This window comes from Zea mays, chromosome 8 (genome assembly GCF_902167145.1).
Source record: "Zea mays cultivar B73 chromosome 8, Zm-B73-REFERENCE-NAM-5.0, whole genome shotgun sequence".
Lineage (NCBI taxonomy): Eukaryota > Viridiplantae > Streptophyta > Magnoliopsida > Poales > Poaceae > Zea > Zea mays.
The window spans coordinates 177903059-177926175 of record NC_050103.1 but is presented as its reverse complement, the minus strand read 5'-3'; the positions used below and the strand labels follow the sequence as shown (position 1 = coordinate 177926175).

Sequence of the window (23117 nt, the reverse complement as noted above, 5' to 3'; positions counted from 1 at the left end):
AACTTAACCGAAACGCCTTTCCTCTTCGTTTCTTCTCTGTTTCGCTCGCGTCTTCATTTTCCTACGCCCGCCGTCGCTCATACCGCCGCCGCCGCCGAGCTCACCGCCAGCCCGCCGCCGCCGAGCTCGCCGCCCGCCCGCAGCCCGCCGAGCGCGCCCGGCGAGCGCGCCGCCCGCCCGCAGCCCGCCGAGCTCGCCGCCGAGCTCGCTCGACTCCGGCCGCCGCCTGCTCTCCTCCGCCTGCCGCTCTCCCTCCGGCCTTCTAGCTCACAAGGTAATAATTTTTTATAATTATTACTTAATATTTTTGTATTTAGTTGGTATTACCTAGTTATTTAGTGTTTAGTTGTTCGTTAGTGGTTAGTTATTATTTAGCTTTTAGCATTTTAGGGTTTAGTGTTTAGGGTTAGTGGTTACATTAGTGTTTAGCATTTAGTTAGTATTTATTTAGTTTAGTATTTAGTATACTAGCTAGCCATTTACTTGTAAATTGTTTAGTAAATTGTTAGCTCTTGTTCGTGTTTAGTAAATTGTTAGCATATTGTTAGTGTTTAGTAAATTCTTAGTGATTATATAGTTACCATTTTGTTTAGCGCATTGGTATTACATGTTTTCTGTGTTGGCAACCATCGTGTTGTCGTTTATTCGCAGGTTCTATAAACATCACTTTACAGGGGAGGTGCTGCCAAATTTTTTACTGACAATAAGTTTTTTTTGTACGTAGGTGTTCGTCCGACTTGACCTTCTCCACCGTTAGCTGGAGTCGTACGCGTTCTCAGGTATACATAGTTTTCGTACATTATTTATAGATTATGTAATTTCGTTTGATGTGTTTATTTAATATTTATTGTATAGTTATTAGTTAATATATATTTATTACTTAGTAAGTTAGTAGGCTTAAGTATGTAGCCATTATTGAGTTAGTAATCCATTTTTGAAATAGATGGACAGCCTAGTAACACTATACCATGGAGGAAGGGTGGAGATAGATGCTTATGGGAGTGTTACTTTTGATGGTATGAAGATCGTGACCATGTTGTTCGTTGAAAGACCAACTTTTGACCAGCTTTTGGCTCGAGCTTGTGAGGAGATTAGTTGCGACATAAACGACCCTAGAATATCAATTCAGGGTTTGTTGTCCCATATTACATATGGAACAGTTGTCCGACGGTTGATCTCCATTACCTCAGAAGATGATTGGGTGATATATTTAAGAATTGTGAAGACGATGGTTCCACCATGTTTGGATGTGGTTGTTCAAAAGTTACCTGTTAGTCATTGCGGAGGTCCAGTCGGGTTGTCTCCACAAATGCCAAATGCATCTCGTATTGAAGCTCCTTTGGTAGAGCTTCATGAAGAAGTCGTTGTTGTGCCCGATGCTCAATCGGGTCCGCACGAGTATGGGATTTCTCGTCCTATTCCCGGCGTTTGTGGGGCTTCTAATGCGGTGGTACCCCCCAAGAGATCCCATTGACCCAGGATCCAGTTGACGATCATCCTAGTAAGTGTCTTCGACACATTGTTCGTATCCATCATTATTTCGTTTGATTAGACTTTTTAATGTGGTTTTTCTTGCTCCGACCCGATGCAGGATCTCCACATATCAATAATGCTGATGTTCAGATTGATGTGCCTGTGTCATATAATATGGACAACATATGCAGGGCATCCAATAGTGTTGATGTTCAGATTGAGGATGAGGAGGAGCCATATGAGGCTGCACGGGCCGTAGATTCTGATGATGACCGTCCGGTTCAAGAAATGACCGAGCAAGAAATTGAACTCATAAGACGTTTGTGTCCGGAGCGAGACCCTGCAGTACATGAATTTAGCAGTTTAAGTCATTCCACCCGTGCGTATGCTGAAGGACGTGACGATGAACTGCTAGAGGCTCCGGATAACGCCGACAGCATTGAGATTAAGGTTGGCTTACTTTTCAAGGATCTGCCTACACTGAGACGATGGCTACAGGAATATTCTGTGAACTGGAAGAGGCCGTTCAAGGTGAGACATTCGTATGCACAGCGTCGTTACACTGTTGTGTGCGAGGTGCCAGAATGTAATTGGAGGGTATGTGCCCGAAGGCAGAAGGACACCGGAAAGTTTAAGATCACCAAAATTGTAGGTCCACACACTTGTGCCCAGACAGAGCTGAGCTCTAAGCATCGTCAGTTGACATCTACCCTGATTGCGAAAAGGATATTGGGGATATTGAAGGGTCAGCCAAACTTGAAGGTGAAGTCAATTATGACCATGACTTCGGAGCTGTTTGGTTACAGGATCAAATATGGGAAAGCATGGAGGGCAAAGCAGCGAGCATGGAAGATGATATACGGGGATTGGGAGGAGGGTTACGAGAAGTTACCAGCATTGTTCAATGCAATGAAAGCAAAAAACCCAGGCATGCATTACGAGTACATCCCCAAACCTAATGAATGGAGGAACGGCAAAGAGATATTTTATCGTGCTTTCTGGTGTTTCTCGCAGTGCGTAGAGGCCTTCAGGCATTGTCGTCCCGTGCTCTCTATTGATGGTACTTTTCTTCTTGGGAAGTATAAGGGCACATTGTTGGTTGCCATATCATGCGACGCAGACAACTCACTGGTTCCTTTGGCATTTGCTTTGGTGGAGAGGGAGAACAGAGATAGTTGGTCTTGGTTCTTGCGGCTTGTACGCATCCATGTCGTAGGCCCTGGACGCGAGGTTGGTGTCATATCTGACAGACACCAAGGTATTCTTAATGCAGTGCAAGAGCAGATTACTGGCTACGCACCCATGCACCACAGATGGTGCACTCGACATCTAGCAGAAAATCTTCTTCGAAAGGATCATAGCAAGGCTAACTTCCCCCTTTTTGAGGAGGTATGTCGTCAGTTGGAGGTTTCGTTTTTCGAGGATAAGTTGAAGGAACTACAAGATGCAACAAATGCTGAAGGTAAGAACTGGATTGCTGGATTGCTGAGGGAACCGCACAAATGGACAAGGGCCTACGACGAAGGTGGCTGGCGGTTCGAGTTTCAGACTAGCAACATGGCCGAGTCATTTAACAGTGTGCTCAAGGGTATACGGGGCATGCCAGTCAATGCTATAGTAACATTCACTTTTTATAGGCTTGTGGCTTGGTTTAATGATAGACACGCGCAGGCCAAGGCAATGCAGACCCGAGGGCAGAGATGGGCACCTAAACCAACATCACACCTTAATAATGCAAAGGAACGTGCCCATAGACATGAGGTACAATGCTTTGATGAGGAGCTGGGTAAATACGAGGTAACAACACTAGGCAGCATAACTTCGGACGGTGAGGTGCGACCTTCGAGGACACATGTCGTGTTACTTGATGCATTCTGGTGCGGATGTGGTAAACCTAGACAATACCATTTTCCATGTTCTCATTATGTTGCGGCCGCACGTCATCGTAACTTTGCATTTGAGAGCAGAATACCTTCTGAGTTCAGTGTAGAGAGCTTAGTACGTACCTGGAGCCCTCGTTTTGAGCCATTTCTTGATGAGTCACAATGGCCAACGTACACCGGTCCGGTATACGTTGCTGATCCAGCGCATCGATGGGACAAACGTGGTAGTAGGAAAAGGAGCCGGTGCAACATGGTTATGGATCAGGTTTCCGGTCGCAGTAGGAGAGGACGAGCGTCCCCCTTTCTCGTGGACCCAGAGCAGAATGAATGCGGAAAATGCGGTAGACTTGGCCACAACTCACGTACATGCATTTGGACACTTAGTCAGGTGTGATATATTTTTTTATACACAAATTTTATTCTAATATGTCGATGTTTTTGTTACACTTTGTACACAACTTATATTCTAATATGTTGATATCTTAATTTGCAGGATGGCGCAGTTCCACTTGCTGGACCCTCACTACGACGAGCACCACAGGGGCCGTCTCACCGCAGAGGGAGAGGTAATATTTTGTTTGCTATATTTGCGACCTATATTTGAATTAATATATGCGACCTATATTTGACTAATGAAAAATCTTTTGATTGCTAGGTGTTGCCCGTTCTGCGGGTCCGGACCCACGACCGGTTTCTGGAGGAGATGAGGTACGATGAGAGGTACACTCCTCTCCTACAGAGGGCTGGCTTGGACGTCTTATCGTACCAGGTCCGCCGTGGGCTGCCCACTTTCAACCCAGCGGCGTTGACGGCTCTGGTCGACAGGTATAGACTTCTCTAGTTGTTTAATATTTACAATTATCAAATCTACTTTGCATACTAATGATTTTTGTATTCTTTTGTCTTCCAATAGGTGGCGGCCAGAGACTCACACTTTCCACCTTCCCTGCGGTGAGATGACTGTGACGCTTGAAGATTGCCAGAAGATTCTTGGTCTCAGCATTATGGGTCGTCCAGTGACCGGTCAGGCATCACCAGGCGGTTGGAGGCAGAGGGTGGAGGCCTTTCTTGGGAGACTGCTTCCGGATGAGCTACGAGGTAGCCACAACACTGGAGTCCCACTGACCTGGCTTAGGCAGAGCTTTGGGCAGTGTCCACCTGGTGCAGATGAGTAGACGGTTGGATACCATTGTCGAGCTTGGATTCTCCATCTCTTTGGTTCAGTTCTTTTTCTAGACGCAACAGGCGACAGCGCGTCATGGATGTTTCTGCCCTGCCTGACTGACTGGGATACGACCGGAGGTTACAGCTGGGCTTCAGCAGTGTTGGCCTTCCTGTACAGGCAACTTTGCGAGGCTTGTCGTCGTTCGTCGAGGACGGCCAGCTTAGGTGGATGTGTCTACCTACTACAGCTGTGGATGTGGGCACACATACCAGTCGGGCGACCCAGAGAGTTTCCTCCTCGTGAGTGGTTCGTGGTAGCCGGACATCGGCTTAAGCCCACGGCTGCTTACCGCTGGGACCAGGTCGAGGAGCCATTCGCACGACACCAGCGTGCTTACGTGGAGTACTCAAACGAGCTCGACGCACTTACTCCTTCGATGGTCAGTTGTCTCCTTTTTTCTTTTTACATGTCCTTTCTACTTTTATCACACGACACCAGCGTGCTTACATGGGCTTTCTAAAACTTTTGCAGGTGACTTGGCAACCGTATCTTGATCCATATTTCGCCAGCATACAGTTGAGCAGCATGTGCTCAATAGACGAGAACCTCTACCTCATGAGGTGTCCCCTCATCTGTTTTTATGCTGTTGAGTACCACTTGCCCCACAGAGTTGCTCGACAGTTCGGATTGCGCCAGGAGTTTCCGGTGGAGCCATTCTCGACTTCAATACAACTTCATAAGTGAGTTACTACATGCACTTGTTATTCTAACTAATAATTGAAATATCAGTTAGTCGCTAATATATGGTTCTAACTTTTGCAGGTTCGACAGACAGAGACAGAAGAAGGTCACGGACTTCGAGACGCACCATCGTGATTACATTGATGAATGGGACCAGCAGGGGGATCTGAACTATGAGAATGACCAGGCGCACACAAACTACAACTTCCGGAGGTATTTGATTTGGTATTCGGGTGTGACTAGGTGCAAGCTGAAGGGACAGTGGACAGCAGCAGACTACGCCGAGCAAGAATCGTCAGACGACGAAGACACAGCTTTCGACATAGCTGCTCGGCACGGGTCCCAAATTGAGGCTGCTCCAATCCTTGATAGAGTGGTAACTATTTCTTTACTAAAATTAGAGATTTCAATTCAATGTATTATGTCTAGTTTTGAGCATCCTAATGTCTTAACTTGTGATAGGGAAACTCTATGCTCGTATCTGTTGTTGAACTCGAGCGTATCTCACAGAGAACTTCAGATACTACTACGCTATCGTTACTATCAGTGAGTATCAATGTCTAACAGAAAACTTGTTTATTTGTATGGTGTAACATATGTCTTTAACTAACATTTCGATTACAGAGGGTATCACGTCGTCTTCGTCGAGCAGCGGCTCGGTGTGGATGCCGGTCTCTAGCGGGCGTTGACGTGCAGCTGCCTGTGCCTCGTATGCAGCAGGACGTTCTGCCTCCCATGTGTGCAGTTGGACCATCTACAGCAGGACTCAGCTCGTCGCGATCGACGCGGGACACGTTTGAGAACGTGGCCTAGGACGACGACGACGACGACGACGACGACGCTGGCGCTGGCGCTGGCGCCGCAGGTCAGGTGGAGATTGGACCGTCTCAGTTGCAGGATGCTCCTACAACTCAGCCATCACAGCTGACACCACGTAGAAGGCGTCCACGAGACCCTTACACTCCAGGCACCGACGCTCTTGGGGCCAAGGGCAAGGGTAAGACTAGGAGGAAATGAATACTTTTGTGATATGGACTGTGTGATTTGGACTTATGCTGGAGACGTTGTAATATGAACTATGTTATGTGTTTTGGACAATGTGTTGGGGAACTTGTATTTTGGACTTTGTTTGTGGACATTATATGAAGAACTATGTTCTGTGGATGTTTTTATATTCGATGTTATTTTGTGATGTATTATATGTTGAAATGCTTATATGTCTTATAATATGTGATTATTTGAACTGTGGTTGTTAATAAAACAAGGGGAACTCTTGCAAATTTTTTTTTGTGAACTGTAAAAAACATAATAAGCAATAAGTAACGCATCTTTAGAGTTCTAAATTATTTTTGATACGTAAATACTACATAATAGGCTACAATTCTTCAGTCTGAATCACAATCTATGAGTAACTCATCTTCGGAGTCATCCGTCGCGCAATCCTCAACAACAACCTCATTCCACTTGCTGCATTGTCCTGCATCACACTTGTCACCAGTTCTTTTGTAATAATTGGCTTCTGCTTCATCTGCAGCTTGAGAGAATAGCTCATCCTCAGCCTCAGCCTCATCAGACTTCTTCTTGTAATAAGCTGCCTCTACCTCTGCGGCGGCCTGTGACATAAACTCATCCTCTTCCTCTTGAGCACGTAATCCAGCCTCAGCTAGTGCTATGAGCTCACTCAACCTTGACATGTCGTCCTCCTCTTCTTCATGTAATCCTGCCTCTGCGAGGGCGATAAGCTCACTCAATCTAGATGTGTCGTCGTCCTCCTCCTCCATCAGCTCAACCGTTGCCATTTTATCCTGAACATATCTCGCATGCGCCTCATCGGCCAAATAGTTTACGCCGCTTCCAATCTCTGCAAATATAATGAGAAAATTAAGTTAGCAAAGTCAGGATAAATAAATTGTACTAACATAATTATAATATCATTTATCTCACTTACTTCCCTTGAGGCGATCAGCAAGATTATCCAACATCTGTTTCTCGGCTTGAGCCGCTTCCCATTCCCTTGCATCCTGTGCTCTCTTCTCATCTGCCGCCTTCAACCTCCTATACTCTGCACGCTTCGGGCTATCATAAAAGGCAGATTTTGCTTCCCTACGCATGTCGCGTATGCGATCGTTAATGTACGAATCAACGAGCCGAGATCCACAACGCATCTTCTGTCCCATTATTCTCTTCGACTCTATTGTGCGCATCACCTCTCCTTTGTCGTCGTAACTCTCCCAACTGCATTTCCTCGTCTCCTACAAAAAATATAGTAAGTACCGCTATAACATTACATCTGGTGCAAAAAAAAATACCAACCTCATCGTAATCGACCATATGTCCACAAAAATATCCAACACCAAGCTCCGAAGGAACTAATCCATACTTAGCTTCAATACCACATTTGCAGAGTACTGGATCAAATTTGACCTCTTCTGCCGCCCACCCCATGTATCTCTTTTCCTTTACCTCTGGCTCTGGCCAATGGGACAAAGGACCATACAACCACTCTCTGAAACGACACTTACGCCACCCGTATGGCTACAAGAGAAAAAATTAGTAATTTATTGTAAATAAAAACTAGTTCATACATTTAGCATATCAATGGGCTCACATAATCAATGTTCGGACAACAGAACTGCTTGTCATAGTCTTCGTCGATGACAGCACGGTCTCCACAATCGCATCGAGGCGGTGAGTCCATCCGTCTTTCTGTTGCTACCTCCTTCTCCGCATCCGTCATTGGTGGAGGATTCGGGGGAGGAGGTACCCAACGCTTAAAACGCTCATGACTGGTCCTTCCACTCAACCAATTAACGAAAAGAAGATATCGAGGGTCAAATTTATCAGGACCATCGATCCACTGGAAAAAGAAACACCTCTGATGTCCCTAAAATAATGGAAAGATGCACTATTACATATCTACAAAATAATGAACGCGAACAAAATTAAGTGACAAGTCATAAGCTATGTACGTCCAAAGTGCCACAAAGGTAGTAGCAGCGAGCAGCCGTGTCTGGATGTTGTGATTGATGTACCCAAGCCAGTCTGCCACAGTCACAGTTAGGCACGGGGAGTTCAGGAGGAACAGGAGCATCCTTACTAGATACGTCCGGATATAACTCCCGAGGACGACCTCTCTTCTGCCACAACGCCTCTCGGTACATGTCTTTCATCTAATAAACGATTATAATTATCACTTGTACCTATTATGCTTTATAATAAGTTTACACAAACTAATAATCGAAATGATAATATAATAGGTGTATACAAATTATTAAACTAACAACCTAATATACAAAAGGAATCAGTTGGAAATCATACCTTGGTCTACGAAGTGAACCAACTCAAATCTTTGAATCCAGGAAATTTTTACGAAGTTTGGAAATGGGATGAAATGAGCTGCTCTCGGCCAGCCGCGCGGGCGTTTTTATAGGAATTCGTAGCTCGGCGCCAAGATCTGTGGCGCCGAGCTACGAGGCCGCGCCGCCGCCACGTCAGCGCCAGGTCAGCCCTGGACGCAGCTAGCCGTTGCGGCCACGTCACAGCTCGGCGCCATAGGTTGTGGCGCCGAGCTGTGTTAGCTCGGCGCCACAGCCTATGGCGCCGAGCTAAGGGTCCAAAACTGCATTTAAAATTTTTTTAGGTCTAAACGTGAATTTACTTCTGTTTAAGGGCTAAAATACAAAAAATTCGGGTGTCCTTTCCTTGGTGGAGCAGTTGGTTTCTTTGTATGAAAACATCGCGTACCTTCTGTCCGGAACGAATTTCTTTTTCGACCTAGAAAAGCAGAACTTTGATTTGTTTTAGAAAAAAAGTTAAGTTACCAAAAGATATAGGGATCTCGTTTTCTATAACAGGATAATTAGATAGGCACAAATATGTAGATCTATAACCGATACTTTCGACAGGGTGCATACACGGTGGGCTTACCTCGGTTCTGGCCCTCTCGGCGAAACAAACACACCAGCTACTTGGGCTGGGCTCTGTACGTTGTGGAGGTGGACCACTTTGCTAACTCTGCTATTTCTCACATGCTGCCGTGCCGAGTGCCGGCACAACTCGCAGTCACCACGAGAAGATTGACACAGTGCAGTGCAGTGCTGTGGTACGCGATGGTCCGGACTCCGGCGGAGCCAACCACACTCGACGGTGCCTGATAGCGAACCAACAAGATCGAGGCCAGCAGCAGAGGCGTACGTGAACCTCGTGATATATGTCAGCACACGGATCAATGCACCGTCTTGACCTACGCACGGTGCACTGGATTTGGTCATTTGGACCGGCCGGCCACCTACTACAATAAACAAGCATATCTGCTTTGATTTTATGTCCTCTCCACTCTCGACACGTACGTGTACGCGTACCAATTTAAGGCCGTGAAAGATAGTGCCTTTTCTTACATCTCTAGAACAACAGTGCGTTCTCCAACTCCAGGGTGACACACACTTCGTATCTTCGTTAGAGCAAGTTTAATAATACAGTGAATCGCTGCCTTAAAAGTAAGTTTAATAATAAAGCACATCGCTAGTTGTAAAGATTTTTGCAGCCTAATATTAGCTTATTCATATAGTTGTTAGCTCTTTAATATTAACGTAGAAGCTCACTTGTCTCCCTCATAAAGTATCTTGTTTTTATATCAAACCGGTTGTAAGTTTATAGCTCGCTTCTCTCTCCTCCACCTTAGCATTTAGTCGGTTTATAACCTCTTATTATACTTGCTCTTGTTAGGGAATATGGGCTTCGCCCAAATAATAATTTCTATAAATTCTAAAGGCCCACTTACACATGCATGTCATGGTGACAATTTTAGTACAACCTTACTGCTCTAGGCAGTGGCGGACGCAGGACAAGAACTCATGAGGGCTCAAAAGAAAATCACACAACAAAATCAAGTAAGACCATAAAAACTACTGTTACATAGAATTCAAGTTTCGTATCAATACACGTACGTTTAAATAAAGAAACTATGCAAACAAAAGAAGCAAGCATGTCTCTAAGTTCTTAGTGATTGGGACAAAAATCGTCGAATATTGATCTCATCATCAATTTGTGTTCTTAATGCTGGATATGCCACTATTTCATCTATAGATTAAATGCCCTTCCAACACTTGATTATTCTGAAATTCTTATTTGTGTAATAGACGAGTCGTTCAGATTGGTATGTTCTAACCACCGGCCATGGAACCCCTTAAACGGTAGAAAAATCTCCTCTTTTATCTAAATAAAGAGGAGCAATAATCATCAACTATTTATCTAATCTCCAATTCAAAATTAAAAGTGAATATTCTATTCCAATCCAAATATACAATCTCTAGGAAAGAATTGAGCCAAGAAGGGGGCAAGGTCAGACGACGTCGCATGTCAGGAAGGGGCGACGTCGGGAACAGGGGTGTCAAGGCGGATTGGCTCGAATGATGTCGGAAAAATGGGGTCAAATAGATAGATGTGAGGACAAGGCCGAGAGCTCAAGACTAAGGACGAGAGTCAAGAGGACCGAGCCAATCTAACGAGTAACGAGGAAACTCAGACATACGGGACTGTTTTAGACGTACGGGACTGTTTTAGCTCATCCAATTTTCTATTTTTCTGTACTTAACATTAGGTATAAGAGGTTTTAAAAATTGAGGGGACCATGGCTCACTTTGCCCGCCCTATCTGTCCACCCCTAACTCTAGATGGAGTGAGGCCAACTTAAATAATTGAGTTATTTCTAAATGATTGAAGCTATTGAGGAGAGGAAATGTGACAACAAGGGTGCGCTCGCCTCGCTGGGTGATGGGCGCGGGCGCACAACATGCATGTGAATGGTCCGATGATTTATCACTTCCGACCTTTTAGGTGCGCGACTTTTTTCTGCTGCTTGATATTTTTGCATGCACGAAGAAACTGCGCTGCTCTATTTTGATAAGCAATTATTCTTGTATTAATTGTGATTGATCTCATATTAGTGTTGTGATTACATGGCTAATTATTTGCCTTAGCTGTGTCGTCTGTATATAATGGGAGCGAGACGTCATCCTCAATACAGACTTTCTAAGCCTCATTCTAAAGTGTCGTGCTACCCTCGTCTTCCCCATTTCGCTGTTAACGTGCCATCAACGTTGGGAGAGCAGGATCTCTAAAGCCTACGTTCCCTCGTGTCCCTGCACGGGATAGGCGTTGTATATGGTTTTTGGGAAGCGTGTTGCGATTGTTCATTGTTCGTCTGCTTCCTCTACATCGACGTCGTGCTTCTCGTCGATCTACTTTGAAAGTCGCCTAGAGGGGGGGGTGAATAGGGCGAATCTGAAATTTATAAACTTAAGCGCAACTATAAGTCGGGTTAGCGTTAGAAATATAAGCGAGTCCGAGAGAGAGGGTGAAAAACAAATCGCAAGCAAATAAAGAGTGAGACACAAGGATTTGTTTTACCGAGGTTCAGTTCTTGCAAACCTACTCCCCTTTGAGGTGGTCACAAAGACCGGGTCTCTTTCAACCCTTTCCCTCTCTCAAACGATCACTTAGACCGAGTGAGCTTCTCTTCTCAATCACACGGGACACAAAGTCCCCGCAAGGACCACCACACAATTGGTATCTCTTGCCTTGTTTACAATTGAGTTGATCACAAGAAAGAATGAGAAAGAAAAGAAGCAATCCAAGCGCAAGAGCTCAAATGAACACAAATGTCACTCTCTTTAGTCACTATTTGATTTGGAGTGATTCCGGACTTGGGAGAGGATTTGATCTCTTTGGTTGTGTCTAGAATTGAATGCTATAGCTCTTGTAATGTGTTGGAAGATGGAAAACTTGGATGCAATGAATGGTGGGGTGGTTGGGGTATTTATAGCCCCAACCACCAAAAGTGGCCGTTGGAAGGCTGTCTGTCGCATGGCGCACCGGACAGTCCAGTGCGCCACCGGACACTGTCCGGTGCGCCTGCCACGTCACCTGACCGTTAGGGTTCGACCGTTGGAGCTTTTGTCTTCTGGGCCACCGGACAGGTCCTGTAGACTGTCCGGTGCGCCTTCTAGCGCTGCTCTGACTCTGGCGCACACTGTAGCGCATTCAATGCGGTTGCAGACGACCGTTGGCGCTGAAGTAGTCGTTGCTCCGCTGGCACACCGGACAGTCCGGTGTAGCACCGGACAGTCCGATGAATTTTAGCGGAGTGGCTCCCAGAATTCCCGAGACTGGCGAGTTCGGAGTTGGAGTTCCCTGGTGCACCGGACACTGTCCGGTGGTGCATCGGACAGTCCGGTGTGCCAGACCAGGGCTGCCTTTGATTATCTTTTGCTCCCTTTGTTTGAACCCTTTCTTTGTGTCTTCATTGGCCTATTGTGAACCTTTGGCACCTGTAAAACTTATAATCTAGAGCAAACTAGTTAGTCCAATTATTTGTGTTGGACAATTCAACCACCAAAATCAATTAGGAAAAGGTGTAAGCATATTTCCCTTTCATATTTCGTCTACTCTCGCGTTGTTCTAGCGCTGACAACCTCACTGTAAAATGTCTATACTTTCTCTGTCGTTTATTCTCGTTTTCCTTCATTCACTCTCACTAGATTATGAACTACTAGTGAGTTATTCATTTTCGAAACATGTTGTAGTTGCTCTTATTATTGTCGGAATCAATTTGTTCATCACTAAATTGCTTCTATTTACAACAGCTCTAAGGCACATACAACTTGGAGTCTTGGATCGGTTTTTAAAGTATAAGAGACAGTTAAAATACAACATGATAAACCTAGACCTTTAGATCATAAATATAGCTAAAAAATAATATGTATAAAAAGTCATATATTGATGGACTCTTCACAAATAGTCCGTCTCTTTTTTTCTTACTTTTAGACCCTTAGAGGCCTATCAAGATACCACTAATTAATGAGGTTGCACATGCCTTAAGGATTTTGTAACTTAGGGTTAGTTTAGGAACTCTATTTTCTCAAGGAATTTCTATTTTACCAAGTGAAAATAAAATATTTCTCTTGGTAAAATAGAACCCCCTAGAAAAATGTGGTTTCTAAACTAGTCTTTAATGTAGAAACCTAGTTGCCTCTTTTTTTATTCTTATCTTTAAATCGATTGTAAGTTTACTATTTTTTCTGTCTTCTTTTCTCCCTCTTCCACCTAAGTATTTAGCACGTTTATAGCCTCCTACCATCCCAATCCAAACGGTACAAAGTCAACGATCACATACATGGCGGTGGAAAATTCTGTACATACGTTTCCTTGGGTGCAACAGTTGCGCATTGATCGACGACTAGTACCTCCTCCGTGATAGACGCGAGCAACCTATATGCACATGGAGCCATCCTTACACGCTAAATTGGAGCAACTTCACGTATTTTCTATAAATAACATGCTAAATTAATAAATTTAGCAATGTAATAACATAAGTAGTAACCATAATTTATTTCTCTCTCTAATAATTTATTATAGTACGTCCTTCGTTTTTTATTTGTTTCAAAATCAACTAAAGAGCGACAAATATTTTAAAACGTATAAATAAATAATTGGGAACTTGGACTATTTTTAACCGACCTAGCATATTTTAACTGTTTCTTTTCTCTATCTCTTATCATTTTCTCACCTGAAAAAGTTCGCAGCTTCACCGAACGAAAATGTCCTGTCGTTCCCTTTCCAACCCCGTCTCCGTCTCCGCCCGCCACAACAATATCGCATTGACAGATCGTTCATCGTAGCCTCCTCCAGTCGTCTCCCGGGATCTTCTCCGGCTATAAATTTCCGCCCCAATTCCCCAATCCAGATGCGCAAACATCGAATCGTCTCGCTCGTGGCTGCCCTGCTCATACTGCTTGCCCTCGCCGTATCGTCCACCCGCAACGCACAGGAGGATTCCATGGCCGACAACACCGGGACGTTGGCGGGCGGCATCAAGGACGTGCCGGGGAACGAGAACGACCTTCACCTCCAGGAACTCGCCCGCTTCGCCGTCGATGAGCACAACAAGAAGGCCGTAAGCCCTCAACCCCCTTTGCCTGTTTGCTACCCCTTCTCTGTGACGTGCCCGTGTTCTGCTGGCATTGAGATCGTCTGCAGTTACCTCCCCTGCAGTTGGGTCACTGATGTGTGGCCCCGGCCATGGCATCGAGCATTTGCGATACAGACACAAACAAACGAAAAATTTGCTATTTTAGCCTTTTTAACGTGGGCTAAATACTATTATGTGACCCTCTGTCTATGATTTATGGGACCATCTGTGTCTATGATTTGTGGGCCTGGGTCTAAAATAGAGAAGTTCACAACTGAGAGTGATAAAATAGCAAATTCCCCACAAACAAAGATGGCTCAGTATGTAATCTAGGCTGAAGATTTCTGCGGCACATTGAATTTCATATTGTCGCTTGGATTACGAGTAATCACGTATCACCACCCAAGAGGTCACCTGAGCCATTGACCAGCAGTACTAATATTGAACTTTGAAGCCTAGTCAGATCAGATATTAATAAATTCGATGTTTTATGATAGTGATACTCGGTAGAGGTAAAGAAATAAAGGTGGTTCAAGATTTACCACTATCGTTATGCAATCACAAAACAAATGGTACTAATTTATTGTTTGTATGGAATAATTGGTATCTTGCAACTCAGAATGTTGACTGATTAGTCAGATCTACTGTGTGCTAACTCAGAATGTTGATTGATTAGTCAGATCTATTGTTTTATGATAATGATACTCGGTAGAGGTAAAGAAATAGAGATCTATGCTAATGTTTTGGTCCACGGCAAATACGAAATTTTGGATTGCAAATAACCTTCTGCGTTGGCGCTGTGCAGAATGCTCTTCTGGGGTTCGAGAAGCTTGTGAAGGCCAAGACACAAGTGGTTGCTGGCACGATGTACTATCTCACTATTGAAGTGAAGGATGGCGAAGTGAAGAAGCTCTACGAAGCTAAGGTCTGGGAGAAGCCATGGGAGAACTTCAAGGAGCTGCAGGAATTCAAGCCTGTTGAAGAGGGTGCTAGCGCCTAAGGTAGATTTGTGCATGTTTTACATACTATCTGGCCCAGTTCTGTTCTGTTCATTGCTGAACGATGCATCTTCCAGTCCTTTTGTATTAGGTTTTTAGCTGTTCACCAGTCGTTGGGAGAGTTTTATCTTACATGGTACATTGATCAAAATCTACCAATTGCAGGATCTCTCCTTCTCCATGTGCGAGCCTGAAGCTCAAAGCAAAGTTGCAGAATAAGGAGCCACCTCCCAACATGCTAGACCATGCTCCCTTGTGTAATTTCATAAGACTACAACCCTTTTAGGGCTTGTTCGTTTGTGTCTGTGTCTAAGGGAATTGAAGGTGATTAAATTTCCTTCTATACAAATAGAGGGGCTTTAATCCACTCCAATACTTTTCAATCCACGCCTAACCGAACAAGCCCTTAATATGATATCTTAGATTGCCGTACCTGTGTAATATCATGAATAAAATTTGCTATTATGGATTCTAAGGTTTATGAACTACCATACATGGCAGAATCCTCATGTTACTTTGCTGAAATCTTTGTTGGAAGTTGGAACGTACATGGCAGAATTCTCACATTACTTGGCTCAAGTCTTCGGCTTGGAAGTTTACATGCAGATTTTTTGGTCACATGACGATCCCATCCAATCTCAGCTTGGTCAATTCAGATTATACCTTGTAAACCAAGCAAGCGCCTGAGTGCATAGTCAGCTCACCAGATGACCAGAGAGAATATGTTTGCGATCACTTCGAAGCTGTTTGAGTGCCGTATACTTCAGGATAGTCAAAAGTTTCGCGTTCGAATCCAGTTTGTTCTTCGTTTACGATGAGTACGATTGTTGCGTTTGACATCTATAGCTCATAAGACGAGCTAAAATTTGCGACAGCCACCAAAGTCATTTAATGTCTGTTTAGTTCAGTTTTCTAAACTAGATTCGCTATAAAATTTTTATAATCATCTTCTAACCTAATTTTTTCAAATTCTTGTCATCCATATTAGAAGCTATTTTGCTCCTACGCAATCTATAACTATAGATAGTCGCTTCAACTAAACATCTATATAGTCCTTTATTTCAATTCATAATCATTTTGTATCCGATTTTTCATATTTTTGTCATCCATGTTAACACCGATTATGCTTTTATAGAATCTATAATTGACAGTTGTTTGAATCAAACATATTTTAGTTTTTTTTCCATAACCGTCAACTCAGCAGTAGCTGTTTCACAGCTGACACAATTAGAATCAAATTTTCAGAAATCTTAACTAAACTAAACCGATTATATATGTTGTAAGCACAACATTTCACAAGAAACGGTGTGTTTTCTCCACGAAGGTAATACATGTGATGTAATAATTCAGTCTCAAACAGCCTACACTACACGACGAGTGATTTACAATGACTTATGATTGGTTGCCAAAAGTACCTTCAACGATCTAGGATTGGTCGCTAAAGACATTTAGCGACCTATAAAGATGATCACTCTAATTGCCGTCGCTAAAGGCTTTAACAACCGACATCGTTTTAGTGATCGACCATCTATTGCTGATATTCTATATTTAGTAACCAATTATGGTTGTTTTATTATACATTTAGCGACCAACTGTGAGTTGTTATAATATACATTTAGCAATCAATAGAAAGTTGCCCTATTTACATTTGTTATTGATAATAATATACAATTAATCATATATACAAAAGCACCACAAATCATAAATTTTTATACACATAATTATAGACATACACAATTAATTAGTATTACATAATTATAGATTGATCACATAAACACAATTGTCTCTAACTATATGGCTAAGAGCATAGGCACCTATATGTGTGTCGATAGTGGACTAAAGGTATGTAAACTCCATAAGATCTCTTGGAGTTCTCTAAGATTAGTGTCCACTCCGGATGGTTAATCACCTGAGAAGATATAGGACAAGTAATGTGTATAGGGCAACTATTGTATGTCCTTGATGCTATCCAAAAGATTGTGTCCTCAATCCTATAACTCATAAAGTCAACTATATGGAATATTAATCACCGAAATCTAACTATCGGCTTAGATGCTTTCACTCACGTATTTGATCAATATTTTTTTTCCTAGAATATATCTTAAAAAATTATACATAAAAAGATTTTACATGTATGTTGAATACAGATCTGTACTTACAATATTTATATTTATATAAACTAAATGATGTAATATTTATGGATGTCTATATTTAAGATTTAACCAAGGTTCTCCTCAATGATAAGTAGCAGTATGTGCGCTCGCCGTTGCTCTATACTATACCCCTCCACTCCGTCCCTCGTCATTGCTTCAGATTTTGATGCAGACCAGGGTAGAGCTGTATCCATGGACTGAAACTATTCAGAATCCAGTGATAACGACCAGGCTATGCCCATACAGGCTCCTCCTTTCCTGCCACAAACCGGGATGTAAAATGGTGATTCTTTTGCCTTTTTCTGTTGATTATCGTAAGCCGCAAAAATTGTAACCAGATTACCCACCACCCCTTGGCGGAGGACTTGACATGTTAAAACTGTTGTATCTAGCCCATGTTACTCAAAAATGACATTCTTATTGGAAGCCCTGTCAATTTTATATATTAATTAAACTGGTTTATCCCTGCAGCGCAGAAAGATATCCTAGTTCAGTGCAGGTAAGGACGGTACTAGACACAGTTTCAGACAGATTCAGTATTCATAACGGATTGTCTACAGCGTAATAAAAGGGGAACCTACTCTCAAGTGTTCCTTGATACTCTGAAGATGCTACTGCACTGCACTGCATTGCACTCTCAAGTGTTCAGACCCACTAGGGCAGAGTCACATTCATAGCGAAAGCTCATTCATGCACCAAACATATAACCTTGGAAGCAGAAAGCCTAGACCAAGGACCACGACATCCCCCCCCCCCCCCAAAAAAAAGTAACTTCTCAAGTTTGTGTGGAGAAGATAATCCAGATATTTGAACCCCGAAAAATATACAGGAATAGGATGCTACATGATTGTTACTGACACACGGCGGCTTAGAAGATAGGAAGTAGAGAGTACACTTACATCAAATTGCTGCGTGATCAGAATAAGGGTGTGTTTGGTTTGACTTTTGGCTTTTGGCTTTTGCCCCCTAAAAGCCAAAAGCCAACCAAAGGGTTAGATTCAGGAAGCAGCTTTTTCTAAAAGCTGGCTTTCTCACAGTGCAAATCTGAAAGCACCCCTAAACCTGCTTTTAGTGGCTTTTCGAATGGAACTGTGAAAACATATATCGAAGAACTTTTAACGACTTTTAGTGGTTTCCACCAAACAGTTTTTAGCTTTTTAACGGCTTACAGCCTACAGCAGCTTTTTCCACAGCTCACAGCCCACAGCAACTTTTTTCACAGTCACAGCCCAACCAAACAGACCCTAATCTCTTCTTCCCGATGTTTGAGTTTGTCCTTGTGCAAAGAACCTTTCTGCAAACGACAGCAATGGTGACACACTCCTCGTTGTAGGCATTGTCTTTTGAGGGGTCTACAACCCCAAGGGGATTTCAGTTGAAAAGCCTAGGTTCTCTTATCGATGGTGGGACCTGCGGATGTCGTTTACCTCTCCTTTGAGGAATGGAGGCATCGTGGTGGAGAACCCTGCCCCATATCTTGTTTGACTAGCAGGGCATGCTCTGATGTTTTTGTTGATGATGTACTATTTTCGGTGATTATCTTCCCATCTCTTCGTTTCGTGAAGATTTTTTTTCAATGATATTGGTGTAGCTACTACTCAGTCCTCTGTTAATATGCGACTAACTGAATTTTGGATTTTTCATAATACCACAAGTTTTTTTTTCAAACAACTAACTAGGACAGCCTCATTTCTGTTTGTATTGATGAAGTTAGTGTTCAAATGTTAAGCCAAAATAAACCCGCAGTTATTGTTATGCTACCTACTGGGGCCGCCCTGCGAGTGCGGGCGACGCCGCCGAGATCCTCCCGGAGTGGAAGGAGAGAGAGACGCCATCGGAGGGGCCATTGCGAGTCCGGACTCGCAATGGCAAGTGCTGCCAGCTTTACCCACTCCCTGGTGCTTGTTTTACTTCATCTTATCCACGCTTGATGAGACAAGGCCTTATGGACCTCCATTATGGGCTGGTGGCACCTGTGCATGAAGTCATTGGGCCCAGTTGAGAGCATTTTCCCTCCGCAAGAAATTTAAAAGTGTACCATTATAAAAAGGAAACTAAAAAGGAAAGTTGATAGCACCTGTACATTAATTTTATTCTATTTTAGTTTTCAAAAGTGTAGGGCCATTTTCAATTCAGATTTATGAACAAATGAATAAATACCATTTATATTCATGAATAGATATCGTACTAGATTAGGATTCTAATGATATCCATCACATGAAACACAACATGCCATCACAAGTCAGATAACACCTGGACTCTGAGAACAGCCTACCAAACAAACGGCTGCCTCAAGCATTCAAACTTTCTTGACTACCCCGACAAGCAAACATAGACGGATAGACCCTAGCGAATGTCAGGCTCGCCTTCCATTACATTATACTAACAAACACTAGCACGAAGTTATCTTCGTTTACTTGATCTCCACTGCGGCTGCGGGTGGGCGAAGCGCGACACCTCCGAACTGCTCACTGGAATACTTCTTGTATACAGACCTCAGCTTGCTGTCAGCGGCGGACGAGTGTGCGCTGACCAGCAACTTCGTGCACTCGCTGGAACCAACACAGCAAAGGTCAGAAGCGTGTTCAAAGATCATGAAGAAGACCGCAGGCGGATATCTTACATTAGCTCTGTCTCTGACTCTCTGAAGCCCGTGTGGTGCTTGAGGGTGTCGGTCCAGAGGGGAGCCCTCTTGAGAGTGAGCCTGGCTGCGTAGACAACCGAAGCAGCGACCAGCGAAGGCAGCCGCGTCACCAAGCCGTACTGCATCAGCGCCAGTTCAGCGAAGAAGAAGACCATATTCTCCATCTGCAAGATCGACCAGATAAAAAAATGTAAGCTCGCAAAAAGCCTGGTGAATTCCGATTGGTTTACGGCAAAATCTATTTACTTACCTCTTTCTCAACTTTGTTGCCCAAGGCTGCCGCCTTCAGAAAACGAACAAGGAACATGTATACTGTAGGGACAGTGAGGTTCCACTCCAGGCTATTCAGGATTCCCTTCTCCATCGAAAGGATCTGCTCCCTGCTGTATGCACTGTCTGATATAAGAATGAAATCGTTCACCTGAAAAAAAAAAGGCACACGTGAATGAATTTAGAGAAACTTGGAAAGTAAGACTAGGAAAGAGATTGGGAGCTTTATGTGCACCTCTGGGGCCCAAATCTCCTCGTACTTGCAGGCGATCAGCATAGCTGAAACACCGACCAGCTGCAGCTCCCTTCGCAGGACTGGTTGCAGCGAGAGGTACTGATCGATGATGTACATGGTCAAGTAGAGAGTTTCCGGCATCAGCTCGAACTTGTGGTGTACTTCAATTATCCAACCAGCCAGGATAGCCCTCATCTTAGGGTTGATCTCGACTTGGGTGTCTATATAATCACATGGCCGTCTGTCATGCTGCAAAAAAACAAACACTTTCAGAGACCAGCTGACAATATATCACGCAGAATACTTCATAGGTCTGTTGCAGGCAGTTAGTTACCTGAGCAATCTTGTAGAACGTGTAGATGTCCTCAATGTATTCCACAACTGCGAGCTCATTGTTGACGTCCAACTTGTCGATGTCTTCGATCACTGCTACTTGCCGTCTCTTATCAGTGATTCCACAGGCAGCCTGACATTCAGATGGAAACAATCAGAACGAATTTACTAGAGCAAGCAGAGTCTTTTTAGAAGATTCACGCACCTTTGAGCGAGCCGAGAGCACAGAAGAAAGGGTGTTGATGACCTTCTTCCTCGACCGGACGGAGCTAGCGCTGCTCTCCAACTGCGTCCTGCTCTGTTCAGAGTCGGAGCTGAGTACTATGACATCCTCAGGAGGCGGCTGCTTGGCAGGAGCCTTCCTTTCCTGCCTCGGCGCATGCCTCGCGGGTAGGATTGCGGCATTCTGATCGCAAAGACGCGAACAGTTATTTCAGTTAGAGAAGGAGAATCGAATGCTTGGATGGCCACACTACACTACTTTTAGGAAGACTGGTAGAGAAGGGAAGGAGCATGATTGCTCTGCGCACCTTGATTGCGGCATTCGCCTGCACGTTCTTCACGAGCTGAGCGCCGAAGCTTCGCGTGATGGGGCGATTGATCTGCTCCTGCAGCTGAGGTTTCCTGTAACCAAGAACGAGAGTATTCAGAACAAAAACAGGCAACGAAACAGCAGTGGCAAAAAAAAAAGAAAAAGGGATTGGATTGGTTCGTACCCTTCGGCTGGGCGGACGCTGACGAGGTTGCCAATATCGCCGAGGGGGGCTCGCCGGTTCATGGCATCAGCTCGGCCGGGCACGGCCTTGCTCTTTCCAAGAGCGGGAGCACCACCTGACCATCGCACGAGAGAGACAGCAGATCAGGCGTAAGAATCTGTACAGAACACAAATGTACACGAGAATCCTTTCTCTAGCCGTTGCAAAGAATTAAGATGCCAGAATCCAGACGTTGGGAACAGACACATCAGGGACCACGACGAGGATAAAGATTCAATCTTTTTGTCAATCGAGCCAAATAACTTGCTTTAGAGGGTAAGAGAGAATTCCCAGCAAGAAGCTCCGCCACCACCCAGAAGGCCAGAACAAATCAAGACGAAGTCGAACGAGAGAGCAACCAAGAAGAAGCTAGGATCCGTGGGGCTCACCTCGGTTGTGATGGTGATGCTGCGGAGCGGCAGCCGCGGCAGCGTTGTGGTTGCGCGTGGGCATCTCTTCGTCCTCGTCCTCGTCCTCGGCCTCGGCCTGGCCGAAGAGCCCGGAGAGCACGGAGGCGAAAAAAGACTGGAGGCGCGCCGCCCGCGACTCCTCTTCCCCGCCGGCGTGCGCAGCCACCGCGGATCCGCTGAAGCACAAAGGCAACAAGAAGCGTTTTCTTGCCCCCTTTCACCCTCTCTTCTCCTCTCTCCCAGTCCCTGCTCAATCAAAGGCGGCGCGTGATGGTACAGTTCTCGAGGGGACGAGGAGGCTATGGCTCGGGGAGGGGAGGCACAGTCGCACAGATATAATATAAACGAGCGCGCGGGCGAGCGCTGCTGCTGCCAGGCAAGGCGGAGTGGGTCGAGGAGGCGAGAGGAGCGGTTCCAACGGTCGGGACTCAGAAAGAGTTCGTATCGCAACAGTCGGGAGGAGCCGGTTTCAACACTAGCCGTTGCGGCGACGGCGAGTGGGATTCGCCTACGAGCTGGAAAGGGACTAACGCTTTCTTTTACGGCGCGTGTCGTTTGGTCGGTTTCAACACGGTTCATGAGCTTTATCACTGTATTAATGAAAAATATACGATAAAAATCATAAAAGTAAAGAGGTTTTAAGGAAATAAAACTCTTCCGTATTATTTTCAAGATACTCGTGTTAGAAACTGATACATGAAAAACATCATAGAGGTTAGTTTTGTTAACAAATTAACGTATTTAACATGTGCGGACGCAGTATTAAATGATTGGGGGTTTCGCGTGTGTTTTTAACAAAGCTTTCACATCAACGTCTCACAGGCACTGATTTTTTTTATTTGTTCGCCTGTTTTTTTAAGAATACTTACATTGAGACTATGTTTTAATTTTTTTTTATTTTAGGACTTTTGGCTCGGTGTTGTGTGTGGCGTCATGTCTTTGCCTCATGATAACATGATGTTGACATGGACAAGAACTTATAGAGTGTTTGGTTTAACGAATGATCTAGTTTATCATTTTTTTTGTTTAGTTTATGAAATAGAATGCCAAACGGTCAGATTTTGGCCCAGCTTCTTGGAGAAGCGCTTT

The 23117-nt window shown here is 44.3% G+C and overlaps 2 protein-coding genes and 2 long non-coding RNA genes across 4 annotated transcripts; 3 read left to right on the top strand and 1 right to left on the bottom strand.

The window, feature by feature from the left end:
- Positions 1–722: 722 nt before the first annotated feature.
- On the top strand, positions 723–4072 carry LOC118473187 (uncharacterized). Its single transcript, XR_004852280.1, has 3 exons — positions 723–779; positions 3850–3922; positions 4012–4072. It is a non-coding gene; the product is annotated as an uncharacterized lncRNA (long non-coding RNA).
- A 1652-nt stretch (positions 4073–5724) lies between these two features.
- Positions 5725–6439, top strand: LOC118473186 (uncharacterized). The gene is made up of 2 exons (XR_004852279.1): positions 5725–5808; positions 5887–6439. It is a non-coding gene; the product is annotated as an uncharacterized lncRNA (long non-coding RNA).
- Positions 6440–13981: 7542 nt separating this feature from the next.
- On the top strand, positions 13982–15429 carry LOC100101525 (cystatin 2). Its single transcript, NM_001112543.1, is given in 3 exon segments — positions 13982–14215; positions 15036–15231; positions 15394–15429. Coding segments are annotated over 2 exon segments (405 nt in total). The 5' UTR covers positions 13982–14005; the 3' UTR covers position 15231; positions 15394–15429.
- Positions 15430–19489: 4060 nt separating this feature from the next.
- On the bottom strand, positions 19490–22318 carry LOC100274285 (cyclin 4). The gene is made up of 9 exons (NM_001148649.1): positions 22008–22318; positions 21580–21694; positions 21394–21487; positions 21069–21269; positions 20865–20996; positions 20531–20779; positions 20276–20446; positions 20005–20189; positions 19490–19933 (listed from the first exon to the last, which is right to left on the bottom strand). Exons 1-9 carry the CDS (start codon positions 22069–22071, stop codon positions 19795–19797), a joined length of 1350 nt encoding a protein of 449 aa, NP_001142121.1. The 5' UTR covers positions 22072–22318; the 3' UTR covers positions 19490–19794.
- Positions 22319–23117: the final 799 nt, after the last annotated feature.